This window comes from Uloborus diversus, chromosome 1, assembly GCF_026930045.1.
Source record: "Uloborus diversus isolate 005 chromosome 1, Udiv.v.3.1, whole genome shotgun sequence".
Classification (NCBI taxonomy): Eukaryota; Metazoa; Arthropoda; class Arachnida; order Araneae; family Uloboridae; genus Uloborus; species Uloborus diversus.
This window is the reverse complement of record NC_072731.1, coordinates 49,903,851-49,922,479: the sequence shown is the minus strand read 5'-3', so window position 1 is coordinate 49,922,479 and position 18,629 is coordinate 49,903,851. Positions and strand designations below refer to the sequence as shown.

At 31.6% G+C, this 18,629-nt stretch overlaps 1 protein-coding gene across 1 annotated transcript in view; it reads left to right on the top strand.

The window, feature by feature from the left end:
* LOC129234567 (serine/threonine-protein kinase Chk1-like) overlaps positions 1-18,629 on the top strand; it is a 73,183-nt gene that overhangs the window by 50,815 nt on the left and 3,739 nt on the right. Inside the window, exons 7-11 of the mRNA XM_054868588.1 lie at positions 2,887-2,991; positions 4,284-4,382; positions 4,465-4,540; positions 7,324-7,507; positions 14,400-14,528. Of these exons, the coding sequence (XP_054724563.1) occupies positions 2,887-2,991; positions 4,284-4,382; positions 4,465-4,540; positions 7,324-7,507; positions 14,400-14,528 (593 nt within the window). The remainder of the gene's footprint in view (positions 1-2,886; positions 2,992-4,283; positions 4,383-4,464; positions 4,541-7,323; positions 7,508-14,399; positions 14,529-18,629) is intronic.

Here is an 18,629-nt window from a genome sequence, read left to right as displayed (position 1 = left end):
GGGGGGATGGGCACCCCTGCTTAAAGCCGTAGTCAGCAGCAAATGATTTAAATTCTGATGATGAATACTATGGACCTTTGTCGCTAATCACATGTTCAGGTATGCCATGTCTGGCGAATATGTGTTTGATACTGTCTATGGTTGCTGAAGAAGTCAAGCATGGCAATTCACAAACTTCTGGGTATCTTGAGTAATAGTCTGTGACTAATAGAAAGTGTTAACCTCTAATTTCAAAAAGATCTGTAGATACCTTCTCCCAATGTCGAGTTGGAGGAGTACATGGAATTAAAGGTTCTTTATTTTAAATTCTTGTTTTGACACGGATCGGACAGCAAGTTACCATTTCTTTTATTTGTTGAGAGATGCCTGGCCACCATGCAGACTCTTTAGCTCTGTATCTACATTTGTTTATGCCTAAGTGTCCGTCATGGAATCGGTATAAAATATCTTTCTGTAATTTTTTTGGAATCTCCAGCCTAGGACGTTTTAGTAGTAGTCCGTCAGAAAAAGTCAATTAGTCTTTGCTCTTCCAGTATGGACCCGCTTCAAATGGCATGTTGCCATGTTCTAGCCACCCCTCTTGTCAAAATTTGATAATCAGAGATAAAGAGCTATCCTTTAGAAGTTCTTCTCTTATTTCTTGTAATTTCTCAGAAGAATCAAGGATGGTTTTTACAATATAATTAACATAGGCTTGTATTTCCCTGTCCGACAGCTCATCGTGATTCATTTTATGTGTTTCTGGAGATCTTGATAATATATCGGCAGTTGCAATTAAGTCACCTGGAAGTACATTATATTGTAATCAAAACGCATCAATCTGATTCTGAAATGTTGAATAGGCGGTGGTAGGTCTTTGATGTTTATCTTGCCTAAAAGAGGGGCTTATGATCAGTCTTTAAGGTGAACTGAAGTCCTAGCAAGTATTGTTGAAATTGTTCTGCTGCCCAGGTCACAGCCAAAGCTTCCTTTTCGATTTGCAAATAATACTTTTCTGTGTCACTTAAAGATCTTGAAGTGTACAAAACTGCTCTTAACTCGTCATTGGGTTGTTTTTGGAGCAAGACACAGCCTAAACCAAAGGATAAAGCATCAGCCGATAAAGTAGTTTCATATTCGGGATGGTATTTTGCTAAGCAGACTGGCAAAATAATTATTTTTTTTTATTTCTTCCGGTGCTTCTGATTGAGGAGTATCCCATTGAAATTCCACATTTTTATTTAAGAATGACCTTAAAGGCTCAGTTAATGATGATAAATGAGGGATGAATCTAGCAACGTCATTTACCATTCCTAGAATTCTTCGAACACCGGATATATCACTTGGAGCACTGAGATTCTTTATTGCTCTAACTTTCACAGGGTCGGGTCGAATACCATCTTTATCGATGACATGCCCTAGAAATTTTACACTAGTGCATGAAAATACACATTTAGATAGATTGAGAGTGACTCCCGATTTGGATAATTTTATTAAAACTTTCTTCAGCCTTTTTTTTTTTTTTTGTTATTCAGTGCATTTGTTTATTCATGCAATTATAATATGCAGTTGACTCTCTGTTTATTGACACTCTATTTAACGACTCTCTCTATTTAAAGACGGATTTTCACGGTCCCAGATTGAACCACTAGTTATAAAAGCATTCTATTTAAGGACAATTTCTACTGAAGGACGATTTTTTGCAGTCCCTTGAAAGTGGTTAAACAGAGAGCCAACTGTACATTTTATAATTTTTTCTTTTTGAATTACTATCTTTTTCATTCAATAAAACCTCAGTTTTCATTAAATGTGTTTCTTTTCTTTTTTTAAAAATTTTTTTATGAACATTTAAAGCAATGGGTTTTTTTTTTTCTATTTTATATTGATTTGCTCATCTATTATCTGTACAATGTTGCACAGATCTCATGTGTTCATACTTTTCTCCCCACTCTACCTTTTACACTGTGCTTTAAAATTACTTTATAATTTTCTTTAATATAAAAGGCCTGCATTAAGTGGCTACTAATAGTAAAAGAGTCAAAACAAAACTAAAAATGTCTATTGGCAAGGGTCTACTAAGTAAATATTTGAATTTTTACATCTAGTTAAAGTAATTTTATTAACAAGAATAAGAAAATTGGTTTACACTTGATATAATTTGAAACATTATTTTACAGAAAATTTAGAGAAATAGAGCAAAATAAATCATCACTGACAGAAATGGACAAGCTATTTATTAATTTTGTAAAATCAAAATTGTAATTAAAAAAAAGTCTATAGAAATTGAAGTATATAAAATTGTTATCATTATAATTAATTGGCAGCCAAATAATAGACTTCAACCGATTATCTTTAGCCGATTAATCAGTAATCAGCTAATTTGCTTATCGGTGCTTCCCTAGTTTTCAACCTATCTTAGTTTTAATGATCTTGGTTTCTATAATTATAGAAACCAAAATCACCAAAACTATATAAGTGGTTTGTTGTCATAACTTTGTGGTTTGTGCTGAAAATATTTTGTATATTGCCCAAAGAGATCTTGTTTGAGCTGGACAATGGAAATAGATAATACTTTTTGGGTAATTGGGAAAAATAGTGATGATAATAAGTAAAAGTTAAAATAAAATTTTTAGTTTAAAGAAAAGATATTTGGAAATTAAAAATACGAGTATTTTGCATGCAGTTAATGGAATTTTATACTTTTTTTGTATTTAGTAGTGAAACATTAAAATTATTTTACACATTGAGATTTTCAAAAGATTAGCAGATGTGCTTAGTAAATTAGTGTTTTCATAAATGCTTCAGTGGACGCACAAAAAAAGTGCTTCTGCTGCTAATGTAAACCAGCTGTTAGCTGTTGCATGGGATATACTAAATTTCTCCCCTTTTCTTCCCCATTCATTTTAGAATTGCCTTGGAATGAAGCTACGGCTGATTGCAGAGAATTTTTGTTATGGAGAGCATCAGATTTTTCTATTACTCCATGGACTAAAATTGACAATTTAGCTTTATGTAAGTACTCTTTAGTACATATTTGTAAAGAACATTTACTCTTGAAAAATGTTTAACTAAAATTTTTCGTTCTGTATGCTTGGTAAAGTTAATTACTTTAGAGATACTATTTATACACATGGACATAGGGGATTTTACTCCTAAGAAAATCTGGATTTTCCAATTTTCTGTAATTTTAGTCGAGGTTTTTTTACATTCCTGAACTTTAGTGGTTTCTGGCCTCATCATTCTGGTTTAGAATCTATTTTTCTTCTTCAAAAACCATGATGAAAAGTAGTTGCAACTCTTTTACTGGTGAGCTTTGAATATGTGCTAAAAGTAATTATTGTCCCAATTCTGACTCAGACTCTTTCAACAAACTTCCCACTTATGGAGGGGGGGGGATCCAGATTTTTCAAATAGTATAAAATATTAGGTTGTTGAAATTTTTGTCCCTAAATTAAGGAATCTATTAACAGAGCTCTCATGCTGTTGAAAGTTTTAAAATGCCTTATTTACTTTCAAAGTCCTTATATAGGCCTTGTTAAACTTCTTCTCAATTGAATGTTCAGACCAGTGCTTCCACTTCAATCTAGCTGACATTTTAAACTTAGTATTTTTTTTTTTTTTTTGTTAATTTAAAATAATTTGCTATGTAAGCTTAATGAGAGTGATTATACGATTTTCCTTACAGTTAGCAAGATTTTAAGATTATAAGTACTGAATCATCGAACTTAAACATTCTTTATAGACATACTGATGTGCAACATACCAGAAATTTTATTTATTTATATTTTTTTTAGTTACTGGAAAAATCGAAACATAGTTAGCAAAATTTTTCAGGTTGAAAAAATGATGTGCTCTTCTTGTATTGAAGTTAAATTCCAAATAAATGGCTGAAAAAGTATTAAAGTATATATTTGTTATCTTTGAAAAATGAACTTTTAAAAATTAAACTTGTGAAAATTAAGTTTGAAATATAGTTTTATATACAAAAAACTTGCATATGAAACTATATATCAACTACCTTTCAATGCTTTTACAGCTCTTATACAGCCTTGTACAGCTCTGAACAATCAATAAAACCCGTGTCCAGGTTTCTGAACTTGTACTTATATGAAATGAGGCCGTTCTTGACAAGTTTGGTAATAGGCACGTTATTTTAGTTTGGAGTAGCAGATTTTCCTTGAGGATCAATAAATTGATCAGTACCAACATAGCTCAGAACCTGTTGCTGGTCATAAATTTTGTATCAATAAAATCCTTTGTTTTATTATTATGTTAATGAATGTTTCAAATTTAATCTTTCACAGCTCTTCTGAGAAAAATTTTATGTTATTCGCCTTCCAAGAGATATGCAATTAAAGAAATTAAAGAGCATTTATGGTGTAAAAAATTCCTAACTCATAAAGGTATAATTTGATTCTTTTCAAATTAATAAATACGTATTGCGAAAGTTAATTTTATTTAGTTATTTATTTTTCCCCCATCTAGGCACTGTTAAATGGTCTGGAGACACCATGTTTTTTAAACGTTTATGCTCTGACCTTGAACCAAATTCAGTATTTAGGTAAATGTTCCTTTTTGTTCATTTTTATAATTTCTTTTATGTTTTATTGAAATCAATTTTTTTTTCTTCGTGTAAAATGTTACCATCAATGTTTAGAATTTATTTATTTATCAAAATGTTATGTGTCAGAGACTTTTAAGGACAGATAAATTGATTTACAATTAGAATTGGCTAAACTGTAACTTATTATATTTCAGGAAAATGTATTATCAGTTTTGCATATTTTACTTATAGTTTTTTCAATAACAAGCATGCAATTGCTACCAATCAAAAGGGGGAAAAAAACAACATGTATTCTTATGAAAATAAGTCTTTCAATGAAAAAAAAATGTTAGACTAATAAATTTTCCTTTTTATTCATATATATATATATATATATATAATTATTTTATTTATTTATTTGAAAAACGATTAACGAAAAAAGAAAAACAAACAAACAGTGGAGTTAAATCTCCTGAACAGACATAGAAATGGAGAGAAAACAAAATTTTAACAATAATTACGTAGTAAACAATTAGGAAAAGTAGGTATGTCAAGAAATTCATTTAAAAAATAGATTTGCGGCAAAAAAAAAAAAAAATTTCAAAACGAATAATATGTATTTTTAAAATAAATTTCTCATGGCACATACTTCAGATTTGTTTACACCATTTAACCTGCAAGATGCAAATTCTTCCCATTTGTTTGGGAATCAGGTCATAGAAAGCTTGTTTCTTTTAGTTTGCACAAATTGAAAAATGTATATCCCATTGAACAAATTTTTTTGACCACATTGACATTTCAGTTCACACCACAAAAGCTCAATTGGCTTAGGTTCTATGGTTAAGATGGCCAGTGTAAAATCTTGACTTTTTCTATTTAAAACAAAATTTCATGGCCCCTGTTATGTTATTCAGATAGTTGTATTGCTAGAATATTCAGCAAGATAGAAACACAACCTGGGAAATCGGGGGAAATTTTTAATTTTGGGGAAAAAAATCAGGGAATTGTCTGGGTATTTTTTAAATTTCTTGAAACATCAGGTAAAATTATAATTTACAATCAGCAAAGTACCAAACCTTTCCTCACTGTAGTTTTCCTCACTGAAATTGCTTTTCATACAGACACTAAACAAACATCTTTTTTTTCTAAACAAAACTTTCTGAACATTCTAAACTTATTTTTAAATGCTATACAAAAAAACTGCTTTTTTCCAACAAACCCTTGAGAATAAACCTGGCAAAAAATGATAATTTATTTTTTAAAAAAAAGGGGGGGGGGAGAAGAAATAGGTGGTATACAGCTTAGTACAAATAGCTTTTACTATTCTGTCTATCAGAGCTATAACCAGATTTTTGTTTTGAGGATGGTTTTACCAAACACATTTCTCGTGAAAACTTTGATTTTTGTTACAATAGGTTATTTAAATGTGGGGGAGGGGGATGCTTTTAGGGCATTAACATGAGCAAATGTAAAAGATAACGTATCCATTAAATTATGAAAAAACACCACTGTTAAATATTTGATGTCTAACTCAACAGAAGGGATGTGGGTACTCAATCGGGGGGGGGGGGGACCCTAAAAACCCACCCCTTCAATTCGTCCTGCTACCTTTATTCCTTCTCGAAGTTTTTTATATATTTTTTTTTATTTTATTTATTTATTTATTTGCCTGCTTCTTTCCTAAATTTTAAGATATTAAGATTAACTGAAATTTTTCATTGTTATAATTAAGAAATCATGTACTGTTTTTCATCTTTCTGCTGAAGCAAGGAGAATTTTTGTGTTTACCATTATTGTTTACACGCCTTATATTTTATTTCGTGTAATAAAAAACTTGTATCATCATTTTGCTATGCACATGCCAAAATTATAATCACTTGAATCCAAGTCGATTCAAGCCAATATCACTAGTAAAAATTATTATTTAGCATCATCAGTATTTATCTTAAATTTCCGAAGATTTCTGAAAAGTTAAAAAGTTAATTAAAAGTTAGAAGTCTAAAAAGTTAATTAAGGTGCTAATTTAAAATGAAAATGGTGGAATTTTTATTGAATATTTTTTTTAAGTGAAGAAAGATTGCTTTTTCTTACTTTACTATTCAGCACAAAGGTATTTATTTATCTTATTGTGCTATTGTTTATCATATAGATTTTTCTGAGAAAAAAAGTTATGTACGAATGTTTGACTGTTTGAAAAAGTTTTGTAAAAGTTGTACTATACCGGAAAAGTTGTCAAGCATTTAAGATTAAAAAAAGCATGCTTTTAGAAGCAAATATTGAAGTTAAGAATCTTAGCTATTTGTTTCATGTGCTCTATCACTAGTCCATATTGCATTTATTGTTTTGCAGTTATAATAGTACTTCAGCTAGTAGTCAATTAGAATTTGTTGAAAAGCATGTGCAAGTCGTAGAACAAATAGTTGGAATTTTACTGAAGCAAAACATTAAATGAGACAGTTTTTGTTAAATAATGGTTTTCCCCCCTGAAAAAATTCCATCCTGTAAGTCACGGAAAGTTACAAGCAGAAGTCATGGGAAATCACGGCAAAGCATGGATTTGAAACTTCTTGTAGCAGATATCCTGTTTATGACAGTATCTTAATTATTCCACTTTTCTTCAGTTTGCTATTTAATTTTTGTGGGAATGCTCGTTTAAATAACAATAAAATAGTTCTCCATGTTTTACAAAAACTTTTGCAAAATACTTGATGCAATGCAAAAGTTTCTGGTTTTCAATTTTTACTGTGTTTCAAATATTTTTGCTTATTCTCATCTGTTACAATTATTTTCTTTTTCTATAGGGAAGAATCGGGTACCAAAATGAGTTATTCTCAACCAGTTCAAAGTCTTCGAGATTCAGATGATGAGAATGATTTGCCGGGAAATATTAGCACCCTTACTACGGGTGTCAGTTTTTCCCAGCCTGTTGATCCAGATAACATGATACTAGCTTCACAATTCTCAGCTTCTCAAATGGTATCTAAGGTAAATATAACCTTTTTAGTCTTGTACAATAAACTCTCTATTAACCTCCGAATAGGAATAGCAGGGTAGCCGCAAATTCCGTGGATAATTAAAAACTATATTTGTGTCTACAATAGCTTGAAAAAAGCAATAACATTCACATACATTTAAACAATTGCTAAAAATAATAACTGCATGAAAAATGAAATTGTAAAAGCTAAAAAAGGACCCTTATTATTGCAAACAAATTACGCCCATACTCCAGTAAATCGTTCAAAAGAAAATCGTCACCTATTTTTTAATTTTAACATCTCTTTATTATTTTTCCTGTTACATTTTTAATTATCCAGTTGTAGAATATATGCTGCGCTATTTCTATATTGGAAAGCAATTGTGAATGCTCCTCTGGTAATTGCTATTCTCTTTCAAGTATTTTTCATTGTATAAAATTTAAATTTATTTTGATGAGAAGAACAGGGCTTATAGTCCTCCTATATTTTCACAATTTGTCAGATATTCTCCTATATTTCCTATATTTTCCCACTAACTCCTATATTTTTTTCATTAGATGTTAAATGCTACCCAAAAATCCAAAAACCTTTGATCCATTTTTTTCTTCTTTCTCCCTTGCACTCTGCACTCTTACATCTTTAATGTTGGCATATGTACTAAACTTCTGTTTAATTATTTTTATGAAATTTACAAAATATAGATGGTTTTACTTGCAACTTTTAACTTGTTTTCAATTAATGAGTTTACTTTGTAATTTTGATAGTATAACATATTAACTTTAAGTGTACTTCTGTAAAGATTTTGAAAGCTTTTAATTTTGTCACATATAATCTTACATGTAATATAAATGACCGGTTATAGCTCAGAGGCTTGTTTTTGAAAATGCATTTTCAGAATTTGGTAACAATTTAACTTTGAGTACTCAAAACGTTTCAAAAATCGGTCATCTCAGATTTTTTTTTTTTTTTTTTGGGCTCATTTTTTTATCTACTGGTTACGTTTACACTAATGGATGGTTCTATGCTCCACTTGGGCTCTTCTAACACCCCCTTTCGTTGACAGATTAGGTCAAATTCACCCTTTATACAATAATGTGTACATGTATATATACACACATTAACTGTAAGCTATGGAGCACCTGGTAATTAAATCAGCCACTTATGAATTAATTCCTCAAAAACAAAACGAAATTCAGTTTTAATGTTAAAAAATTGCAGAATATTTGAATCAAACATGTCTCTTAATTATGACCTTTGATGTCCCTTCTTTACTAATAATAAAGCTGAAAGTCTCTCTGTCCGGAAGATGTCTGGATGCGCGTAGTGCATAGACCGTTTGGCCGATTTTCATGAAATTTGGCACAACGTTAGTTTGTAGCATGGGAGTGTGCACCTCGAAGCGATTTTTCGAAAATTTGATGTGGTTCTTTTTCTATTCCAATTTTAAGAAAAAAAATATCATAAGATGGACAAGTAAACTACGAAATCATCTTAACGTGGAACCGTAACATGGGCGTAAGCCAATTGGCGAGATACGAAATTATCATAACGTGGAACTATAACATGGTTACAAGCCAATTGGCGAGAAAATTCACCATACATTATTTGTAAATATACAGGCGAACCGAAAGAACTTTTAATTTTTCTATTACGGGCAAAGCTGTGCGGGTACCACTAGTAAATGAATAAAGCGCATGAGATTGACACCATTTCTCTCTCTCCAAAAAACATGATGCATTAGAGCAGTCTTTTTTTTTTTCTTTGCCTTTGTTTAGTGAAACAGGGTGGCGACAGATCAGGGAAATCAGGGAGATCAGGGAAAAGTCAGGGAAATATCAGGGAATTTTGAAAAAATTACAAAAAATCAGGGAAAATTAATTTTATGAAGGAAAAAAAAAATTTTTTTTTTTGCTTTACAAAATTAAGTACTTTAATTCCCTACGCATTTTCCGCAAATTATCTGTTCAAAAAAAAAAGTAAAATTAATGAGGAGCGATTATACACTGCCGCATATTTGTGCATCGTTTTTCCTCAACGTCAAAGTATTGAATCTTACTTATTAACCACAAGATGAACTTCCTAAGATTGCTTCTGTGTCTGCTAGGCTGTTTATTTTACCTAGCTTGAAATTTCCTTTTACGCTTTCAATGCTACGTAAAATAAACAACCATACAGGCAAAGAGGAAGCCTTCATTAATGCCTGAGCTCCTTTACCTTTACTCCATTCTCTCGAAGTAATTAGCGTACTGTAATCACGATTTCAAGAAGAAATCTTTGGTTTTTGAATTAATACTATAAATGCTTAAAAGTTATTACTTCTTCGTGTTTTTAATTTAATTGCTAAAATTGAACTTTCAGTTAAAAAAAACTTGCCGTTTTTTTGCCGTTATACTATTTGTTGTCACCACAGATTATGAAGGTTTTCTTTTCTTCAGACTTAAGTGATTCTTTAATTTTATAACCGAGTTGTATTCTTCTTTTATATATTTTGAAATTAACTAATTTGCTTTTTTTCTTTTTTTTCCCCTGCATTTCAAAGTTGTTTGTTACAAAAGCAATCTAAGATTTTTTTCCGTTACATCCTAAAATCATTTGAAATAGAGTTAACTTGTGTACTTAAGTAAATATCTTTATTTTTTTTATTGTTAAAATGGTGTATTCATTCATTGAAACCTATGTTCTTGATTAGAGAAAAGCTCCCTATGAATGGATGTCAAATGGTTTCATCTGTTTTGCATAAATATGTCAATTAGTTATATATGAATAACTACATTATTTCTATTCTTTCACTATTACTTGTTATTCTTGCAACAATTATTATACTGTTTGAAAACTTAGTTCAAAATAATTTCAATTACTTTTTAGTTCTATCATAAATACGGAAATGTTTTTAAGAGTAATTTTAATAGTTTCTTAAAATTCTTATGCTAAGTGGTTTCTGGAAGTAAAGTTTTTTTTTTTTTTTTTAATTTTCTCTAATCTTTCCATTATAGAAAAACTTAATATGCTGTTTTGTAGGGTTTTTTCCAAAAAAAATGACTGGATATGTTTTTTTTAAACCATTTTATTAAAAAAGTAGCATCTTTTTAAAAGATATCTTTAGTTCAACAACATTTACACAACTTAAAAAGTTTAAAATACTGCATTTTATACAAATACAATGGATTTAAAGTAGAGCAAAGAAAGAAAACCATTATTATTGGTAACGTAAATCAGGGAAATTTTGTGAACTTAATCAGGGAAATCAGGGAAAAGTCAGGGAACTTTTTTTCACAATTCCTGTCGCCACCCTGTGAAATTAGTTTTTTTTCCCTGTAAATAGTGAAATGAAGGGGAGGCAAAGTGTTGCACACTTTTTGTAACGATTTTCTCATGATATGTCCAACAGAACCAGTGAGATGAGAGAGACATGGAGTTGACTTTTCATTGGTAATGTCAGCATTAAAGCAATGAGGTACCAATACCGAGGACTATGGGTAGATTTATGAAATTGAAAAAGGAATGTCCAAATTGTTATCTAGTTTTAGCAATCAATGAGAGATGCATTTTTCGAAGCACGTAAGTTAAAATCTGAATTTTGTAATTGCTTTTTCATACTGTTTTATGATAATTTTTTTTTAATAATCAAAGAATGGACTAGTCGACCCGTGCGGAACTCCGCACTGTTCTTCGAATCGTTTCATAAGGTATTTCGCTCTTTAAGAATTTTTAAAGGAAGAACATTATGAAAAAGAACCGAAAAAAATGTAAGCGCAGAAGAGAAGGCATGTAATTTAAAGACATCAGTAACAAAACCTCGTTAACTACAACGTTGTGATAATTTGATCATCGCTCACCTTTTGGTCGTACATATTTTTAATTCAAACATAAATATCATTAAAAGTGTGGCTGAGTAGTGACTCGTGAAAAAGCAATAATTGTGCATGTAAAAAAACAGGTTGTGGCAAGCAGAGTCCTGCCCATGTGAGCATCTGACGGGAAAAAAAAGAAATATTAAAGAGATATTTATTGGCACGGATTCGAATTGGCGCCATTCTGAGTAACAGCCCGACACCCCAACAAACCTAGCAATTGCGCCTTCCTTTTCGAAAGCTATTCATTGAAGGAATGCGTAGTAAAAAACAGCAAAAAAGCTTTTTGCCAAAAGAAATAATAATAATAATAAGATCATGCTTCTATGTTTTGTCATTAACCAGCATGATACGATTTAAAATTATTCGAAAAGCATGGAATTTGATTAAAGAATGACAAAGATCTCACGTAACGATTGAAACGAACATTCTAGAGAAGTAATAAATTAGATTGAAAATAAGTGTTTTTATCTTTGAATATTAAACTATTTCACATAGAAGGTTGCTTTAACAGTTACGGCTTAAATGCCCGCACATGTTTCTCTTTTAATCGAACACTTAAAATTCAAAACCAAAACCAGTTGAACTGAGTCCGTTTTTTAAGTGTAATTTTTCGAACGTAGACAAAATGTATTTTTTTTTTCAGCAGGAAGCAGAGGAGTAGAAAATTGATTTCTTGCTAATGAAGTTGATAATAATTTTAATGCTTTCTATTGTATTTGCGCGAATAAAAAAAACGTTTACTGGGTGAAACTCGTAGTTTTAATTTGGCGTAGTATTTTTTCATTTGTACAAAAGGTCGAACACTGCTATTAGAAACATCTACATTTCAGCATACAATGAAAATGTTTTTCTGCACAAAAAGGATTTCCTTTTGGTAAATCTAATACTTTTTTATGCTTACATTATGCTAAGTGGTCTGGATGTAGTCAAAGCTTAAAAAAAGGAAGAACACTCTTCGATTAACAGTCAACTTATCCGAATGATAACTGTAGCTTGCATAAAGGAGTCGAAACACCAAGTAGCAATCCCACTGCATTTATTTTATTACGTTTGTATGTTATGAGTACATGTAATGCGTAATACTGATATAAATTTGATATTGTTTCGGACAGCCCAAACTTGCCCGAAGTTCGAATAGTTTATAGCCGAACGCTCTACCGAAAAAAACTTATCAATTTAACCGAACAACTAAGTCCATTGCTTTTAAGCTTCATTAAAATATGAACACACACACGGGTATTTTTTTTTTTTTTGCTGAAAGCGACGTAAAAAATGGAAAACTGCATTAGAACTTTGCTTTTAAAAAATGCATAAGAACTACAGGCAGCATCAAGGTTTTGAAGCTGCCTGTAGTTCTTATGGGGCGTTTTTGAAAACTTGAATTTTCGACCGTAAGTCTATTTTTCTTCATTAGCCAGCCTGATAAGTTTTAAAATGAGAAGGGAATAATATATAAGATAAGATATTGAAGAAACATTTTTTTATTCTTAAAAATTTTTACAATTTGTTACCGCAGGCTGCTTGAACCGTTATGACTTAGATGGCAGCACGTGTTCATCATTTAACAGAACGGTTAAAATACAAAATAAATTGAACTATGCTCTTTTTTAAGCGTAGCTTTTCGAATGTAGTAAAAATTTGATAAGCTATTTGTTTTTTTTTGCAAAAAGAAGAAAAAATATATATTTTACCCTTCAAATTGAGGTAGTAATTTTTTTATTTGTACAAAGAGTCAAAAACTCATTAGAAGAATATATATTTTAATATACGATTTATTATTTTTTTTTTCTGAACAAAAAACAATTCTATTGTAGTCTAAAATCTTAAACCTGTTACTTATATTTTCGCTTACATTATGCTTTAATTTTCTTACCAGAGCCAAAGCTTAAAAAGAAAAAAAAAAAAAAAACGTACAATTCCGAAGTAATTTAGCACAAAGTCACTTCAAGTTTTCATATCAGTAAGGAGCGCTTCCTTCTCATTTATTCTCTTCCTTCATAGTCGTTATTCACTTAATTAAGCGCTCATGCAATGCGCGATATTGCTCTAATTTTTTGTTGCAGATTGTCCGGACGTGGGCCCGAACGCGCATTCTCCTGGTTACGAAGAGAACGCTCTGCCGATCAAGCTATTCAGCTCTGTCGGTCGTAGCGCAAATTAAAGTTATAAGTTTAACCGAAAATCTCATTCTGGTTCTTTAAAACAGGTTTTTCGGCTGAAAAAAACAATTTTTAGACCGTGGGTCTATTTTTCGTCAGTAGCCAGCACCATAAGCTTTAACATAAGGTGTAAATCAAAGAAATCGATCAAGAATTGAGGAAAATCTGGCGTAGAAACCAAAAACAGGCTACAGAAATAATATATAAGGATATTTTGAGTGCTCAGTATATTTCTAAATAATATATCATTTGACCAGAGTTTAATAAAATTCTCTGAAATTGTATGTGGATTCCTCATTAAAAAAAAAAGAAAGAAAAACACGCACACACAATTTTACTTAATTGAATCAAAATTGTCTTAAACATGATTCATATAAGCAACTGTGAGTACAAAAATTCATTTGCTTGCACATCTGTGACTATTTACATTTCTATGACTTCATGCTCTATAGAATTGTATTGATACTGGCGCTCTTTCTTTTTTTTTTTTTTTTTTTTTTTTTGTACAGTGCTCTAAACGTATTAGATGCTATACTTTTTCGAAATTCCTATATGTTTTTATACCAAACTCCTTTATTTTCCCTTCAAAACTCCCATATATTTTTCTATCAACCTCCTATATTTTTCCTTTTAAACTCCTATTAATTTTTCCACCCGCTATGAGCCCTGTAAGAATAACTTTTATGAAGCATTGTGAAGCTCTCTAGTAGTTTAAATAAATTTTAATAATTTCTAATGCACCTAAGTGTAAACAAATTTCTCTTTTTTTCTCTTTTTTTTTCTTTTGAGATGTGCAATATCAAACAAATGTGTGGTTGAAACTACAGGTACAAGCTACTTTACATACACTAGTGATCATTATGATTGATTTTTCTTTTTTTGGTTTCAGGCTTCTTTACCAATTGGAACAAGGCTGACAAGATTTTGTATAAAATCAAAACCAGAAACAGTATTTTTAGAGCTTAAAAATGCCTTTGAAAAATTAGGACACTGTTGGAAACAATGTTCCCCTGGTCTGGTAAGAATCTATCATGTTTTCATTAATGTTATGTGTAATAGGCATAATAAATAAATCTGTTAAAGATCAATCTGATTGCAAAAAAACCCTGACAAAATAGCTTTTTAAAAGCAGCTAACTCGATACATAGTTGCCTTGCCGTTGAATTGTAAGCTCAGTAGTAGAATTTCCTTTATCAGACCTGCAGCATCAGTTTTACAAATCAAAATTCCTTCTGCCACTTTCAAAGCGTACTATCAGTAAAACTTATAATTCTCAACCAAACATTTTAATCTTTAAACAGTGGTTGGTGGATTAACCATGTCACATCTCTTGCAATTGTGAAAAGCCCCCAAAACAGCATAGCAGTTTATTCTGCATTTTTTTTTTTTTTCAATTAGTATTTAGTGAAAGCATGGTGAGCATTTATCGCAATCATTAATAACTTTTAAACTAGCATTATTCTTATGAGCAGCATTTAGACACATGCTTAAAATCTTAAAAGACATTTTATCTTTCTCAACCAATACTGCTTTCAGAAGCTTGCAAATGCGATTTAATCCTCTCAAGGCCATAACCAGAAAATAATTTCGGGGAGGGTTTTAAAACTTTCATGCGGAGCTTTGAGGAAGGTAGTGCATTATTGAAAACCAGCCTTGACTCAATAAAAGCGTTTTATGCAATTAGTATACATATAAAAGACATTTGAGTTTTGGAACAATATTTTTTGGAAATTTTTAAATAGTGTAACACCCCAGTAATTGGCAGGTCACCAGTGATTGGCACTTCCAACAAAAATGTCTTAAAATAAGATTTGTATCCAATTTTTTAAATGTAGAAGGCTATATATCAACTGAATGTAGGTTTACTTTAAAGATTATAACTTCAATCCATGTTACTGAATGGTAACAGTGCATAGGAAAGAGGAACAATTGCGGCTTGTGTCAAATCAGCCATTTTTGTTGCAAAAGCTTCTTGTATGGCTTAAGGGAAGCATGCGCATCAATCCATTAAAATCTGACTTAAAATATATTTAAATTTTCGTTGTCAAAAGTTTTGTTTAGTTGAAAGGTGTTACTTTGGGTGGGTAGATATATATTTTTGTCCCTTTTGGGATTTTTGAAAACATGATGGATGCCATTTAGTGGTGCTTCAGTTTTCTCCAGTAATTGGCACATGTGCCTGTGCCTATAAACACTAATGTGTTGTGCAATATGTCACTAGTTTGATTTCTGATACTTTTGCAGCAACTATGTAATATGGGTTCTACTATTGATTCGAGTCCTACAGAATATACTGTTAAATTTTTAAGTGAAACATTAGAAAAGAAATATGTTTGGCCATCAGTCAGATATTGCAACTGTAGAGAATCGGATCATTTTTTTATGGTCCCTTAGAATCATCGGCTCAATGCTCCTTTTTCTGCAAAAATAGCTATAATTTGTAAAATCAAAACTGCACACCGACTAATGAAACAGCAATAATCTTGATATTTTTTTACCATGCAACACTCCAAATTTTTTTTCATTTCTCTAACATACTTTTTCAACGTCAAGATATGTGATTTAACATTAATTATGTTCCTTATGATGATGAAATTGGTATGTAATCTAAAAGTGAAAAATATAGTGATTTTCCAGTTTTATTAACATGTGCCAATTACTGGATCACAAGGTGTCATACACTGGGGTATCAGGTGCCAATTACTGGTGATTTTGGTATCTTTTTATGTACATATTTTTATAAAAATATCAATTCAAATATTTTTGATTTTAGTGAACTAAATAGATGCACAGATGTGCATTCTTTAATACAAAAATATTTGCAAGTGCATATTTTTCCTAAGTAATGAAAACAGAGGTAAGTTTAAAAACAAACTCTTAAAGTGCCAATTACTGGGGTCGTTACCCTATAAACGAACATTTAAATGTCAAACTGTTTTCGGGGGGGGGGGTGAACCCTAAGACCCTCACCCCCTCCCTTGTTTACGGCCCTGAATCTTCTTTCTGGACCATTGAGAAATCAGTGAATACAAGCATATCAGATAATAAGGTATTTTAACCTCTTTAAGGACCATTATTGAATATATGTGCCTGCTATGTTAAAATGTCTTATATACATTTGAGGTTCCAAGTTAGGGGTTCTTTATAGCAGGGGGCTCCAAATTAGATTCCTTGGCACCTTGGGGTGCGGCAGGAAGAAGCCAGGGGTGCCACAAAGTATCAGTGGTATCAATGTATATAATCAACAGCATCCTTAGCATGGATATCACCCGGGGCGGTAATTTGGCGTCAGCCCCCTTTCCCCTCTCCCTTAAGGATGTATATATTAATATTGTTGGGAATTTCAAATAATATTATCAATAATTCACGTTTATTTTGATATATTTGGCATTAATTAAATCCCCATTTTCTTTTATCTTGCAAAGTCACGAATGCTAATTTCAATGTATGTAACGTATTTCCCGATCTTAGACACGTGCGTGCCTTACGTCATGAAATGACGAAGTTTCTTATCCATTTGATTGGCCGCCGTTCTAACATCGGGAAATGCGCCTTTCATATGCAAACGACTCTGGCTGACTATATATGTTGCTTCTGTAGCTCAGTTGTTCTCTCTCTCTCTGTTAAGGCGCCGTATTTCCGTTTCATAGTCAGCCAAGTCGGCTGCTAGCCGTTATGCTCTCGAATAGGCATTTTATTACTGTAAGCTTTATCAGCAAACCTTAAGTTTAAATAACTGTAACTTCAATTGCATAAATGATTCTTCATTTGTCATAATGCAAATTACAAATAATGGTTTTGCCTGTTTTACAAATCTATCTAATGCTTCGAGAGAACTTACTTTAACGATATCATATTTCATATGTAAATAGTTTGCCAAGGATACCACTGTATAATATCACCAAGGAGGAAATAAAGCCATAATTTCAAATACAAGTATTATTTTCTGAAAAGGACTCCAGTTACACTCTGCAAGTAAAAATGCACTAATTAAATTAGTCATCGGTGCGATAACTTCATTGACAAAACCTTATCGCACAATAAATATTTTATGTGAACTTGAAGTTTTCAAAACACATTTTTATTCTTGTGATATAACGAAAGTTTACATTAAAAAACCAGTATAAAATCGTGGATTTTTTTTTTTTTTAAATTTTTCCTAGTCTGGTATGTAATTGTTTCCTCCCTGCAATATTGTGCTCCATTTTCTTTGAAATTTCATAGCTTAGTGTAATTTAAGATATATTTAAGGAAAATTTTCAGAATTAAAGTGTTTACGTTTTCTCAAACTCTCAAATCCATTTTCTGTGTTACACCCCAGAAAGGTGTCACCCGGGGCATACTGCCCTCGTAAGTGATGTTACTAATATAATGGAGGTAGACTAGGGTGTCATGAGACAGGGTTTTCCACCTAGTGGGAGTCATGGCAAAGACTGTGCCATTGAAATTTTTAGGGGGGTATTTTGAGAGGTATTTTTTAGTTTTTTGGAGGGGGGCTCTTGCTTTTGGGGAGATCCTCACAAAATTTATGAGGGTTCGCCCTCACTCTAAGAGGTTGGGCACCCCTACATGAGAAAATCCAGTTTCTTCAAAGGGTGCCGCAAATCAGAAAAGTTTGGAAAACAAGGGTGCCCATATGGGGGGGGGGGTGCAAGGGCGCTCAAGCCCCCTTTAGATTTTTAAAACTTCCTTGCTTTTAGTACTTTTTTCTTTGCAAAAATGTAAATGTCTTCAGCCGTTAATGAAAAAGTTATTAAAAATGTCAAATTTTAATAACTCTAATCTGCTCTGAAATCAGTTTCCATGGGGAAAATATCCTGCTAAATCATGGAGAAAATACCTGAGCCCCCCCCCCCCCCTTACAATTTTGCATATGAGCGCCATTGTTGGAAACCCCTGCATTATCTAGTACAAATAATGTTTTTCGTTTGATATTAAGACCTCAAAACCTTATTAACTAAAAGGATTTACTTACAAAAATATAGTATTTTGAAGGGAAGGGGAGGGACACTACAAACTTCTTTATTCTATTGCAAAGTTTATGGTCTTCAAGGGGTATAATTGCTTGTTACTAATCTCGAACTCTCATATATGGCCTCTGAATCAGGGATAAATATCA